Genomic DNA, 14,543 nt, shown 5'->3' on the forward strand with positions numbered 1-14,543 from the left:
CACCTATGGAAAGCTGACCCAAGAAGGCAGCGCCTTAGGTAGAAGGCATGATGTAGGCTTCACAGGGTGGCAACAGCTAGCCATCTTGCATCGAAATGGGGGTAGCAGAAGAACTAGGGAGAAAGGGGAAAATCAAGCCACAATTAGAGATTCCTTGAGAATGAATCATTCAACTACTAATAGGTCAAGAGCTTTAGGGGAGGGATCCATGATAACACATAGTGCCACAAAGCCTAGAAAGCATCACTCTGTAACCTTAGTATCTTTTCCATAACTCCCTTTGAGCATTCCAACCATCAGAAAATTTGTTACCACCCTAGGAAACCCAGATTATCCAACCGAGAACACCATACAACCATGCGAACTCTCTCTTTTCCATGCTAAATGGATGAACTTCTAGCTTCCACACCATGATTCTCTTCATCAAGTTATTATTTGCCCAATCATGCTATCTTCGAGTCATTGATCTAACTGGGATATTTCTTAAGACGTGCTAATTCTTTCGAGGTGCTTGGTACGAAACTGAACTAAGGAAGATAAGAGGACATTCTCAAAGCCCAAGTCCACCTTGTCCTAAAAGTCCCGCAACAACCCCAAAAACTGTTCGAATCTGCCAACACAGAACGCCATTTTCCCAACAATATAGCAATATAGGATCAGTGGTGAAACTTGGAATTGTCAAGAGAATGGCGGAATTTAAAAGGGTAAAAAGTCCCCCAAAAATGTAGACAACCATTCAAGGTCTAAGTCCAAAGTCTGGAAGAAAATTAACTAATATTTCATCCAACTCATGACCTTACTTTAATATGAACTATCCAGAATAGTCGAAAGATCTTTTGGACTAGCTAATGTATAAAAATCTTGACAAATTTTCTTTAGTAATTTGTTGAATTTGATGATAAAAGATGAAAAGTGATTCTGAGTTTGTAGTACTTTACAGAATAATTTTTAAAGCTCGTAAGAATTTATAATGAATTTTAAGAAATAATGGTGTATAATACATGGCTTAAAAAACATTTGCAAAGTGGCAAATTGATTGGAGAATAATTAAAAAAAAAAAACAAATCCTATATATAGTCTTTGACTAGCAAGCTAGGTGGCGCAAATTGATTGGACAATAATTAAAAAGAAAACAAATTGTGTGAAATTTAGAGGCCATGTAGGGTGGGATCGTAGGAATATGGGAGAGAGAAACTCTCTCTTCTTTTTCCTCTCTCTTCTACATTGGAACCAAAAACTGCAGAATTGCAGCTCTCCATTCCTTCTTTATCTGGTTTGAAAAAAAAAAAAAAAAAAAAAATTTGATTTCCAATCGTAAAATAATCAGAGTGAAATAATAACAACGATAACAGCTATTTTGTCGAACACCTTCCGTGCAAGTTCAGAGGGGCGAATTCCTCGCTCTTCATGGGATTTCTCACAAAAGGAGTTACGATCGCACCTCCTTCCGCCTCTGTGGCTTTGCCATGACATGTGGCCACACTTATTTTCCTTCATCCCACTCCTCCTTGTACTAAACGTCATCCTCGTCATGATGTTGTAGATTACCCCAAATTCTTCAATTTTGTAGTCAACGATACACAGAGCAATAGAACTACAAGGATTCTGGACAATTTTTAGATTGTGAAGAAAGTTGGAGCTTCACCGTAAAATTAATTGGCAATATAGGGAGTAACCTAACTACTTATAAGTACATGCAAGGTCCCTTCTTTCTCTGATATGGGATTGACACTCTAAACACGCCCCCTTACTTATGAGGGATTTTCATGCTTATCACGTAAACAACACAAATCAAATATGTAATATAGTTAATAGCGGAAATAAGCAAATCACAAATACAATTAACCACTAACCTTGTAAAACCATTGCAACCAAAAAACTAGAGCTCTTCTACATTTAACACTACTGTATACAATTAACAAGCAATGGGGCTTGTTCTCTCTGTTTTGCGTAATCAGTGTGAATGCAGGGACCTCTATTATATATCCATGGTGGCGGTGTTTGATTAGGTTACTTCCCATCATGTAATCCTAATCAAATTGTATAAACAAATATCCTTATCACCACAAACCAAAGTTATCATATCAGAATAGTTAAACCTATTCATACCAAGATTACTTCCAGCTTTATATTCGATCAAATACATTCCCTGATAACTTTACAAGTCTAATCTATCTCAATCTCTTAAGACTTCAATCCCTTAAGCACGTGATTAACTGAGTGTGCAGCTCTAATTAGATTACATTCTCCCACTAGAGCCAACACTTGTTTTCACACATGCCACCATATAAGAAATCATACTTCAATGGCCATGAGAATAGGAACAACAAAATCCCAGTAACAAGTTTCTGTCATATGCCAGCATTCACGAAGAACTAAAAGGAGTCATGTCTTTAAAACATAAACACTATCCCCTGAATCACTATCATGAAACCATCATACACATGAAACTCTAATAAGACATGAAAAATTAATACAACATGCATGCTTGAATGTTTCCGTAATGCACTTTGTATTATATTCCACCTTTAATAAAACTAGTAAACTAGTCTTCTTCATTGTCTCACATTGAGACCTTTAAGTTGCCTTCTGTAATAACAATTAAATACAAATTGTTTTCCAAATAACACATTAAAAAATGTATTGTATCATAACTATAAACTGCAAACATGGGAAACTTCTGCAACCAATAGTTTATTACACTTTATTAGCTAAGATAAACTGTAAACTTTAATGCATGTATCAAATAACTAAGGTTGAAAACAACAACATAATGTAATCAAACCATAGGCTGCCACTAGTCCACGATATCAAGGCTTTCTAGAACCCCCCATCTTCTGTATGTGCTTCTTAAAGACCACCACTAGAAATGGCTTGGTTAATGGATCATCAATCATGGAAGATGTTTCCATGTAATCTATTTTAACCAAGCCCTCTACCACCTTCTAACGAGTAACAAGGAACTTAATATCCAAATTTCTGGTAGCATTGGACCTTTTGTTATTCTTGGTAAAAAATATGGCTGCATTGTTGTCACAATAAAGTTGTATTGGCCTTGAGATCGAGTCAACTATTCTGAGACCTGTGATAAAATTCTTCAACCAGACTCCTTGATTAATTGCTTCATAACATGACAAGTACTCAGCCACCCAGAAGTTGACTTCAAATCATCGGGACAACCTGCAAAATCTGCATCACTATATCCTTCTAGAACCAGTTGATCATCAATTCTTTTGAAGACTAACATGTGTGATTTAGTCCTCTGAAGGTATCTCAATACTATCTTACCTGCATTCCAATGTGCCTCACCAGCGTTGGACTGAAACCTCCCCAAAACACTAATTGTAAAAGCAAGATCAGGTCTTGTACAACCTTGTGCATACATTAGGCTCCCAACTAGTGATGCATATGGCTTGTCTTGCATGGCCTCTTTCTCTAAGTTATTTGTAGGACACTGTTCTTTACCCAATTTGTCTCCCTTGGATATCGGCATTTCTGTAGTTCCACACATTGACATATTGAATCTCTTCAACACTTTTTCTATATATCCCTTCTGCGACAACCCTAGTAACCCTTTCTTCCTCTCCCTTTAATCTCGATACCCAAAACATATGCAGCCTCACCCAAATACTTCATTTCAAAATGGTTTTGCATGAAAGACTTGGTGTCATCTAAGAGACTCATACTGTTCGTGGCCAATAAAATGTCATCTACGTAGAGCACCAAAATAATAAAGTCGCTCCACTAATTTTCAAGTAAATGCATGCATCAAAGGAATTCTCAACAAAACCATGCTCCCTTATAACTCAATGGAATTTTAAGTACCACTGCCTCGACGCTTGCTTTAATCCATAAATGGATTTTTTCAATTTATAAACCAAGTGTTCTTTCCCTTCCTCCATAAAACCCTCTGGCTGAGCCATGTATATGTCTTCTTCTAAATCACCATTCAAGAAGGCTATTTTTACATCCATTTAATGTAAAAGCAAGTCAAAATGCACCACCATTGCCATAATAACTCTGAATGCATACTTCATTGATACCAGACTGAACGTGTCTTTATAATCAACCCCTTCTCTTTGAGTAAATCCCTTTGCAACTAGACTCGCTTTATGCCTTTTGATGCTTCCTTTCGAATCTCTTTTTGTCTTAAGCACCCACTTACAACCTATCGGTTTGATGCCCTTAAATGGTTCTACTAATTCCCAAATATTGTTGCTTTCCATGGAACTCAATTAATTTTTCATTGCCTCAATCCACTTGTTGGAGTTGCCACTTGTCATGGCTTCCTTGAATGAAATAGGGTCTTCGAATTCTGACAAGTGTGATTCACTTTCAGCAAAATAAACAAAATCTTTTAGAGTGTTAGACTTTCTTACCCTAGTTAGATTTTCTCAATGGAACAATAGGTTGTTGCATTAATATTTGTGCTTGTTGTATGATTGGTTGTGCATGCTGCATGATTGGTTGTGCTTCATTAGTGACATCTGCATGCACTTCAATCTCATTTTGAACCTCCCCATTTTCACCTTCTTTATAATTATTGTGTAGCTGATCTTCATGGTTGTCATCAACATCAATATTAGTCATTTGCCCAGGAATATCAACCATGGTAGTCACTTTATTATAATCTTCAATCTCTGCCCCATTCTCGATAACCGCATCTTCACCTTCCTCGAACACGAACTTGTTTGGTTTGCAAGAAAAGTCATCATTACCTTGAGTGTGTTCCAAGAAGATTGCCCTTGCTGTCTCAACGATTTTCATGCTGTAATTAGGGCAATAAAATCTATAGCCCTTGGATCTGTCTGCATAACCCACGAAGTAACAGCTGATGGTCTTGGAATCTAATTTCTTACCATTAGGATTGTAGACCTTTGCCTCTACGTGGCACCCCAGACATGAATGTGTTTCAAACTAGGATTTCTCCTAGCCCATAACTCGAAAGGAGACCCTTCCACAGCTTTGCTAGGAACCCTATTAAGAATGTAACTCGCTGTCTTCAGGGACTCTCCCCACAAAAAATCTGGGAGTTTTACCTTGCTTATCATGCTTCGAACCATGTGAAGAAGTGTTCTATTTCTTCTTTCTGCCACCCCATTTTGCTCGGGAGTTCCTGGAGTGGTATATTGAACAACAATACCATGATTTTGCAAGAAAGAAGCAAAAGGACCTGGATGTCTACCTGTTTGATCATACTTTCCATAGTACTCACCTCCCCTATCAGACCTTACAACCTTAAATTTTCTTTCCAATTGGTTTTCAACTTCCTTTTTGTAAATTTCAAAAACTTCTAGGGCTTTAGATTTTTCAGAAATTAAATAAACATAACAAAATCTTAAAAATCATCAATGAAGGTGATAAAATATTTATTTCCTTCAATAGTTTGTGTGGGAAAAGGACCACAAATGTCCGTATGAATGAGTTCCAAAAGTTGTTTGCTTCGTGTGGAACCTTCCTTCCTAAACTTAGTTAATTTTCCTTTGATGCACTCCACACAAAAATCAAAATCATTAAAATTTTATGGAGGCAAGATTTCATCTTTCACTAAGAGTTTCATCCTTGGTTTTGAAATATGATAAAGCCTTTTATGCCGTAAGTTTAACGACTGAAGTGACTTTGTTTCTTTGCTCTCCGTATTAAAGATAACTTGATTATTCTTAAGTGAAAACTAAAACATGCCATCAACCAAAAATCCGGTACCAATATGGGAAGAATTATAAAAAAAATATTGAAGCCAATCTTATTCATAGTAAAATAAAACCATAACAAAACTAATCTTGAAACTGAAACAAGTTTCCCTCTCATTGAAGGTACATAAACGACATTTTCCAAATCTAATTGAAAACCAAAATCCAAATTAAGCCTAACTGTGCCTAGAGCCTTGACTTCAACCCTTCTCCCATTGCCAACGGATACCTTGACATCATCTTTATTTGAAATTCTCTTTGTTATGAAGTCCTGCAATGAGTTCATAACATGAACAAAAGAGCCAAAGTCAAGCCACCAAGCACTACTAGGTATATCAATCAAATTACTTTCAAAACAAGCAAAAACCTTTTTAACTTTTTTAGCTTCTTGTTTAGCAAGCCATGCTTTATATTTAGGACAACTCCTCTTCATATGGCCGGCCTTTTTACAAAAGTAACATTTGACAACTCCTCTTCATCCTTTTGGAGAGAAGGATGCTCAACCAAATGAAAGCCCAAATTTAAAACAGCAACTGAATGAGAATCTGACGTTATAAAATCTAATTTAAAAAGTCTCTCACACATTTACATAAAACATGTGAAGGACAATCACTTTAGAGTTTCAAAATATAAAATACTAAAATTTCCATAAAAGTATTGGGAAACAAAGTTGGCATCTCACCTTCCACAATAGGTCGACAAATCCTTTGATTACGCTTTAGCTTCTTGTTTACCTAAAAACACAAATTCAATGTTCAGAATATCATAATTTCATGAAATGGTTCACCTTTGAATCAAGAAGAACTCCTTTGTTTTATGTATGGTACTGATAACCAACTCATAATATTGGATCTCAATTTATTTCAAACTTTTATGCATTTTTTACTATTCTAGGATCCATTTAGGCAATCTCTTAAACCATTAGTTTGTTCCCTTTGACTAAAGTAAAAAACAGCACATCCGCTTGCTGCTTAGTGACTTGATAAGTCAGTCACAAAGATAACATGTAGAATGCAAATATGGATCAGGAAAAACCAACAGCTATAGAATTGATTATATAGAAGAAGAATACATACTTATTGTGAGGTTATCCCAGCTATCCACTATGACCTAGTATATAGCAAGTAAAAACTACAGCAGCAAAGATCTCAAATATATAAATCTTACATAAACTTTGTTTTTGTACAGTGTCTGCTCCCTTCAATGACGGCTTGTTTCTTATCCAGAAAAATAAAATGAGCAGGTTAATGATACTCACATGTGCAAAATGATAATCCTATGGTCTAAAGTTAACTGAGTTTTTTAGTGTAAAATCCCTAATTTCCAAGTTTCTAAAAAACGCTAGACGCTAGTCGAGCGGCGGGCTAACGCCTAACACCTAGGCGGCTAAGCAGATTTAGGTAAATTTGTTATATATCTTGTAAATAAGTGCATATTGACACTTACAAAAAATTGTACTTGTATGAAATCCATAGATAAGATAATCAAGGTTCTAAAAAAACGCTAGGAGCTAGTCAGGCAACAGACTGGGGTCTAGTACCCAGGCGGATTTAATTAAACTTTACTATATATTATATAAATAAACATCAAATAATACTTATATTATTTTTTGCAAGGAAATAACACAATATTTATATCATGTGCGAGTTTAATTTAACGTGAATATGGTGGAGTCTTAAAATAGAAAATAGAATAAAGAAGGAAAATAAAAGTTACAAAGGATAAATAAACAATCTTTAAAAATGATAAATGGATAAATAAACGACAAAAAGAAAGTTGAGGTCATGAAGGAAAAAATAAGGGAAAATGGGTAATCAAATGACAAAAGAAAGATGGGTTAAGAAAGATTAGAAAAAGAATAAAATGGTGGGGTCTAGATTCTGTACAGTTAGTTTAGAAAACCAATGTATACTAACGAAAAGTAGCAAAATTAATCGACATCTTTTGCAAACGACCCCGTTTAGGTAAAGGGAAACTTCAAGAAGGCGGCTTCGTCTTCTTCAGTGAGTTGTTGCCGATCTGCAACTCTTCTTTTTTTTTTTTTTTTTTTTTTTTTTTTGCAGATTTCGGTTTCCACATAAATCCGTCTAGTCCCGCACAACTCCGCCTAGCCCCGTCTAGCACCGCTTAATCCCGCCTAACTCCGTCCAGCTGCCGCCTAATTAGCTATCCGTTTTTTGGTCCGATTATAGGCAAATCACATTAGTTGACAGACAACTAGCGCCTAGGTGCCGCCTAGGCCACTTTTTAAAACACTGCTAATTTCATTGCATTTCTATTGATCACAGTTCGTGACTTGTTAAACTTAATATATCCTTAGACATTTTGGGAACTTGACAGCTTAAATTTTCTTTAGTCACAGATGTGCTCATAAAAGCAAATTACAGTGACCCAATATACACTAAAAACTTGGAAAATAGACTCAATTAGTCAACGAACAGGTGCCTCACCTTTCATGTTAAAGACCAAAGAGAGAAAACCAAGCCGAACTCTTCAAAATTCGTTGGCACACATGCATCATCAGCTCAATTGAATGTATAATGCATACTTAGATACAACCATTCAAACAATTGTTATAGATTGACATAAGCCTCCAAACTTAAAAAAAACTGAAACCTTAAAAAAGTAAAACCTTTTTTCCTTCATATTTGTACTATTTCGATTATTTTATCTCTCTATCACTTGATTCATTATTTCTAAAGGAAGTTCTAATCACTACCAAAACAGCTTAATAACAGTTGATTATCTCTAAAAAAAAAAAAAAAAAGAGGGAAAACATGAAATACTAACTGTACTCAAAATCCCAATTGCGTAACACATGGTTCTAATCTAATCCCTGATTCTAAAATTTAGAATTCGACACAAAAATGAAAATGGAAATGATTAGCATGGAAATGAGAGAGGGAGAAGTGTGAGGGAATCTACACATGAGGGCTTTGGATCCGAGTCCGGAGCTGGAAGTGGCAGAGGTTGCGAAATTAATAGTATGGAGGAGGCGGGAAGGATTTTCCTCTGTGCTGCCTCATGGCCTTCCCCGTCGCTGGACTTGCTCTGGTTCCTTGCAAAAACAATGAAAATTAAATGAGAAACTCGTCGGAAACTCGGAAAACCTCGTCGAAAAAACTGGACAGCAACTTACCTCGGATTCACCTTTAACCCGTAACAAATCTTTTCACATTATTCTCTATTGCCACTCGTACTTCACTCAGTACTAATCGATATAGCTGAAAGTCTGAATCATGAAGAATGAGAAGTTGAAGTATATCAAGTGATAAAATTGTCAACAATGAAGAATGGGACATTGACCATGGAGACACTGCAAGAAGCAACAGTGAGCAAATTAAATAAATACCAGCATCGACCTTTAGAAAAAAGTAAGACCAGCAACTATAAATGAAGAAGGTGCAATCAACAAAAAAAAGCGTATTATAGGAACATGGATCTCATAACTGAAAGACACTTTCTCACCAAACAATGGAAAATAATTGGAGGTGCAATTCAATAAAAAAAAAAAAAAAAGAAGCTAGCACTTGCTTATTGCCTTCCAAAGAAGCTAATGAGTCTATCTGGTTGAAGAAGTTTTTAGCATTGCCAGTAAAAACAACAAAAATCACATCAAATTTCAAATTAATCAACTCAATAGCATGCGTACCTTAACCGCTAAATGACGAAACATTGGTTCCTCAAATGGATCGTAAAGATCACAAACACAAATCATGAATTAGAGTTCAAATACGCATCTCCCAATTTGAAACCCTAACGTAATTCCCCAATTGTCAAAATTATTCAAAAAACAAAGAAAATTTCCAAAACATTAAACCCAAAAACCCACTACTGTAAAAACCCCAAAATCCCGAGATTTATAGCCAAAAAAGAAAGAAAATTTCCAAAAAATAAACCCTAAAAACCAAAAACCCACAAATATGCCCTCTTGAGGAACCATCCGAGATTCAAATCAGAGAAATCACACAGAAGGGATTGAAGATTGTCACATACCGACTTGGAAGATGCAACCCTTGGGGTTCTAGCTGCTAGGGTTGAGATGTCAATGTTATGATCTGGAATTACTTCGGTCACAATTACTAAGAAGGGACCAAAATGTAATAAGTGAGATAAGTTTGGGGGGTCATTTTCCTATTTGTAGTTGTAAAGGGAGTTGTTTACAGGTTTTCTGCTGTACTGGGTTACTATATAACCATTTGTGTTTCTTTGAGTAAGGCATATATACAATTTACAAAACCAATTCTGTTCAGGGTTCTCTTCGACTTCTCCCGCCCTTTCTAATCTTGCAAGCAGGTTTAGGTTTGAGCCTTGCTAGGGTTTGGTGCTAACATTGGTATCAGCCTCTGATCCTGGTTCCCTTCCGCGCATGCCCCGTGCTGCTACCACCACTCGTATCTCTGTGATGGACGGCCGAGTTGCTGAGCTCGAGAATTCCATGGCGTCGCTCAAAGCTTCTGTCGATGCTTCCATGGGTTCTCTTCCTTCCTTAATTGACAATGCGGTCGCTGCTACTCTCGACACTAAATTGCAACTCTATTTCGAGCAATTTCGTCGTGAGCTGCACTTTCGACCGGGCAGTAGTGGTCCTCCTGTGCCTATGGCTCCTGATTGTTCTGATCCTCGTGCCTCTGCACCTGATCTACGACCTCCGAGTCTGAATCGTTTTGGAGGTGATCATCCACCGCGGCCTCCATGGACCCAGCGCATTGAGTTTCCTCACTTTGTCGATGGAGATGATCCGATTGCTTGGATCTACAAAGCCGAGCAATTCTTTTCTTACTACAACATTCCATCGGATTCTCGCATGCTTACTGCTTCCTTCCATTTCGAGGGAGAAGTGTTGCAGTGGTTTAAGTGGCGCGATTGTTTGCGTACTACACCAACCTGGGAAGAGTTCACTCATGCTTTGTGCCTAGAATTTGGACCACTCGAATTTGAGGACACAGCGGAGACACTTTTTAAGCTGCGCCATACAGGTACTTTGAAGGATTACATATCTGAATTTAGGCGTTTGGCTACTCGTACTTCTGATATTAGTCCTGTGTTGCTTAAGAGTTGTTTCCTGGGTGGTTTAAAAAAAGAGCTGAGGTTCGATGTTAAATTGCTTAAACCTGCTACTGTCCATGATGCAATTGCCATTGCAGTCCAACTAGATGCGAAATTTACTGAGTTTAAGAGTAGTCAGGTTAAACCTTCTCCTGTGTTGAAACATCAGTTGGTCTCTGCCCCTACTCCTCCTCCAGTGCCTTCACGCCCTGGTAATCTGCCAGTTAAGCGATTATCCCTTGAGGAAGTTCAACGAAAGCGGGAGCGCGGCGAGTGTTGGTTTTGTTCTGATAAGTGGACACGGGGGCATAAATGTGGATTAAAGCAACTGCTTATGTTAGATCTGTTGGATGGGGTTGATGAGTGTCTTACTGAGGAGATGCCGGCGAATTCAGAGTTGTATCACATGGCACTTAGTGAATGCGCTTTTTATGGTACCACTGCGAGCCAAACACTACAAACCATGAAGGTCGAGGGTCTGTTGCAAGGCCATTCTGTCAAGATTCTTTTGGATTCCGGGAGTACTCACAATTTTGTGGATTCCAAGCTTTTGAAACAATGGGGATTTCCAGCTCAATCTACAAGGCCTTTCGAAGTTATGATTGCAGATGGGGGAAAGGTGCAAGGGTCAGGGTGTTGTAGGGATATGCCTCTGTCGTTGGGGGGTTACCAGTGTGCAGTGGACCTTTATGCTTTGCCATTGGGTGGATGTGATGCAGTGTTAGGAGTACAATGGCTTTCTTCTGTGAGTCCAGTTCTGTGGGATTTCCAACTTTTAACCATGGAATTTTCGAAGGGGGCTCGGAAGTTTAAGTTGTTTCATAGTCCTCCACCAGTTCCATTCATCCAGGAACTTCCATTGCATAACGTTGATAAGGAACTTAACAGTTCTAATCTGGGTTTATGTCTTTATTCTCTGGACACTACTCAGTTGGGAATTAGTACTCTCAACCATTCACAGCTGCAGGAATTACAAGCATTGTTGGACGAATTTGAGGCTATTTTTGAGCTACCTACTAAACTGCCACCATCCAGATCACTGGATCACTCTATTCCTTTAGCCCCGGGTGCTAAACCACCCAACTTGAGACCTTATCACTATGGACCTCTTCAAAAAACCGAAATTGAGAAGGCTGTGCAGGAGCTTTTGGATGCAGGATTTATCAGGGCTAGCCATAGTCCATTTTCTTTCCCTGTACTTTTAGTCAAGAAGAAGGAGGGCACATGGAGAATGTGCATTGACTATAGGGAATTGAATGCACTTACAATTAAAGATAAGTATCCAATTCCCCTTACTGATGACTTGTTGGATGAATTGCATGGTTCCAAGTATTTTTCTAAGCTAGACTTGCGATCTGGATATCATCAAATTCTGATGAAACCTGAGGATGTGGGCAAGACAGCATTTAGAACCCACGAGGGTCACTATGAGTTCTTGGTGATGCCTTTTGGGCTCACTAATGCCCCTGCCACATTTCAGAATTTGATGAATGATCTGTTTAAACCATTCCTCAGGAAGTTTGTGCTTGTCTTCTTTGATGATATACTCATTTATAGCACCTCTTGGCAGCACCACTTGGTTCATTTGAAGGCAGTACTAACTGTGCTTCACAAAAATCAGCTCTTCCTCAAAAAATCTAAGTGCTCTTTTGGTCAAAGTAGTGTTGAGTATCTGGGCCATATAGTGTCTCAGGATGGGGTGGCTGCAAATCCCTCAAAGCTCAAAGCCATTCAGCAGTGGCCTCAACCCAGAAATGTCAAGGAGTTAAGGGGATTTTTAGGGCTTACTGGCTATTATCGCAAATTTATTCCCGGTTATGGGAAGGTCTGTCAACCTTTGTACAATCTGACCAAAAAAGAGGGATTTTCTTGGAATGAGTCAGCTAGTGAAGCTTTTAGACAACTCAAGAGCATTATGTCTTCACCACAGGTCTTAGCACTTCCTGATTTCTCTCAAACATTTGTAGTCGAGTGTGATGCTTCTGGAAATGGTATAGGTGCTGTCTTGCAACAAAATCATAGGCCTATCGCATTTTTCAGTCAAGCATTGGGGCCTAGGAACCAGGCATTATCGACTTATGAGAGGGAGCTTATTGCCATAGTTCATGCCATACGCAAATGGCAGAATTATCTGCAAGGGAGACACTTTGTTATCAAAACTGACCATAGCAGTTTGAAGTATTTCTTGGGGCAGCGAACTAACACTCAATTCCAACAAAAATGGGTGGCTAAGCTTCTCGGGTTTGATTATGAAATTCAGTATCGAAGTGGGAAGGAAAATACTGTGGTAGATTCTTTATCTCGCATTCCAAACCATCAGGAAATTGTTGCAGGGGACAATATGGAATTAGCTGCCATATCTTATCCGGATTTTGGATGGATGGATGACTTGAGAAGGTATAATGAGAGTGATTCTTGGATCCTGGACAAAATTAAGGAGGTGGCTGAGTACAAACTTAAAGGCACCAGCAATCCTGCTTTAGCTAAATATTCTGTTGATAATGGATTTTTATGCTACAAGAAGAGGGTAGTAATTAGTCCAACTTCTCAGTGGAAAATCAAACTCATGGAGGAGCATCATTGTACACCAGCAGCAGGTCATCAAGGGGTAGCTAAAACTTATCAACGAATTAAGAAGGGGTTTTATTGGCAAGGGATGAAAGGGGATATAAGGAAGTTTATTGCTGAATGTGCCATATGTCAACAAAACAAGTTTGAAACCATTGCACCCCCTGGATTGCTTCAACCCTTACCTCTGCCACAAAGGGTGTGGTCTGATATTAGCATGGATTTTATAGTTGGATTGCCTAACTGCAAGGGAAAATCAGTCATCATGGTGATTGTGGACAGACTTTCAAAGTACAGCCACTTTATTGCACTGGCTCATCCTTACAATGCTTCTATAGTTGCTCAACTATTCATAGAACATGTTTTCCGATTACATGGTATGCCTAACTCCATTGTGAGTGATAGAGATCCAGTGTTTGTCAGTGCTTTTTGGAAAGAACTCTTTAGACTCCAAGGTTCCAAACTTTGCATGAGTTCTGGATATCATCCGCAATCTGATGGGCAGACAGAGGTAATGAATCGATGTTTGGAGACCTACTTAAGGTGCTTTGTGGAGGGCCAGCCGAGGAAATGGGTTCAATGGTTACCATGGGCAGAATGGTATTTTAATACTGCGTACCATACTTCTTCCAAGTATACTCCATTTGAAGTGGTGTATGGGTTTTCCCCACCTTACATCATCCCACATGAGGTTGGTTCGACCAAAGTCGCTTCTGTGGAACAATGCATGATCGAAAGAGATGGGTTGCTGGCAGTGTTAAAGACTAATTTGCAGCTAGCTCAAAATCGCATGAAAGTGCAAGCAGATAAGAAAATGACTGAGAGACACTTTAATGTTGGAGATATGGTGTATTTGAAGTTGGTGCCCTATCAACTGCACTCATTGGTGAATCATAGCTATCATAAATTACAACCACGGTTCTATGGTCCTTATGCAGTTATTGAGAAGATTGGTGTTGTGGCATACAAGTTGGAACTTCCTGAGGGGTCCAAAATCCATCCTGTGTTTCATGTGAGCTGTCTCAAAAAACAGGTTGGAAATAATGCGATTCCCCAGATTGAACTTCCTCTGGTGGCTGAGGATGGATTGGTTCAGGACCTACCTGCAACTATTTTGTCGAGAAGGATGTATAAAAAGGGAAGTGTGGCTGGAGTTCAACTCCTAGTGCAATGGCAGGGTAAGGAAGCTGCAGATGCCACCTGGGAAGACTTTGATGAGTTCCAGAAACGATTTCC

General features: G+C 38.4%; 1 protein-coding gene and 1 long non-coding RNA gene across 2 annotated transcripts; both read right to left on the minus strand.

Annotated features, from left to right (window-relative positions):
* Positions 1-3,097: 3,097 nt before the first annotated feature.
* LOC137736027 (secreted RxLR effector protein 161-like) lies at positions 3,098-3,493 on the minus strand. The gene has a single exon (XM_068475373.2). It carries the CDS (start codon positions 3,491-3,493, stop codon positions 3,098-3,100), a length of 396 nt encoding a protein of 131 aa, XP_068331474.2.
* Positions 3,494-8,300: 4,807 nt separating this feature from the next.
* On the minus strand, positions 8,301-9,739 carry LOC137736439 (uncharacterized). The gene is made up of 3 exons (XR_011068748.2): positions 9,687-9,739; positions 8,830-9,006; positions 8,301-8,748 (listed from the first exon to the last, which is right to left on the minus strand). It is a non-coding gene; the product is annotated as an uncharacterized LOC137736439 (long non-coding RNA).
* Between the last annotated feature and the right edge of the window lie 4,804 nt (positions 9,740-14,543).

Source organism: Pyrus communis, chromosome 13, assembly GCF_041283825.1.
Source record: "Pyrus communis isolate YQ-2024b chromosome 13, ASM4128382v1, whole genome shotgun sequence".
NCBI classification, from domain to species: domain Eukaryota; kingdom Viridiplantae; phylum Streptophyta; class Magnoliopsida; order Rosales; family Rosaceae; genus Pyrus; species Pyrus communis.

Coding starts and splice junctions, on each gene's coding strand:
- LOC137736027 (XM_068475373.2), bottom strand. CDS start 3,493: ATGCCGATATCCAAGGGAGACAAATTGGGTAAAGAACAGTGTCCTACA.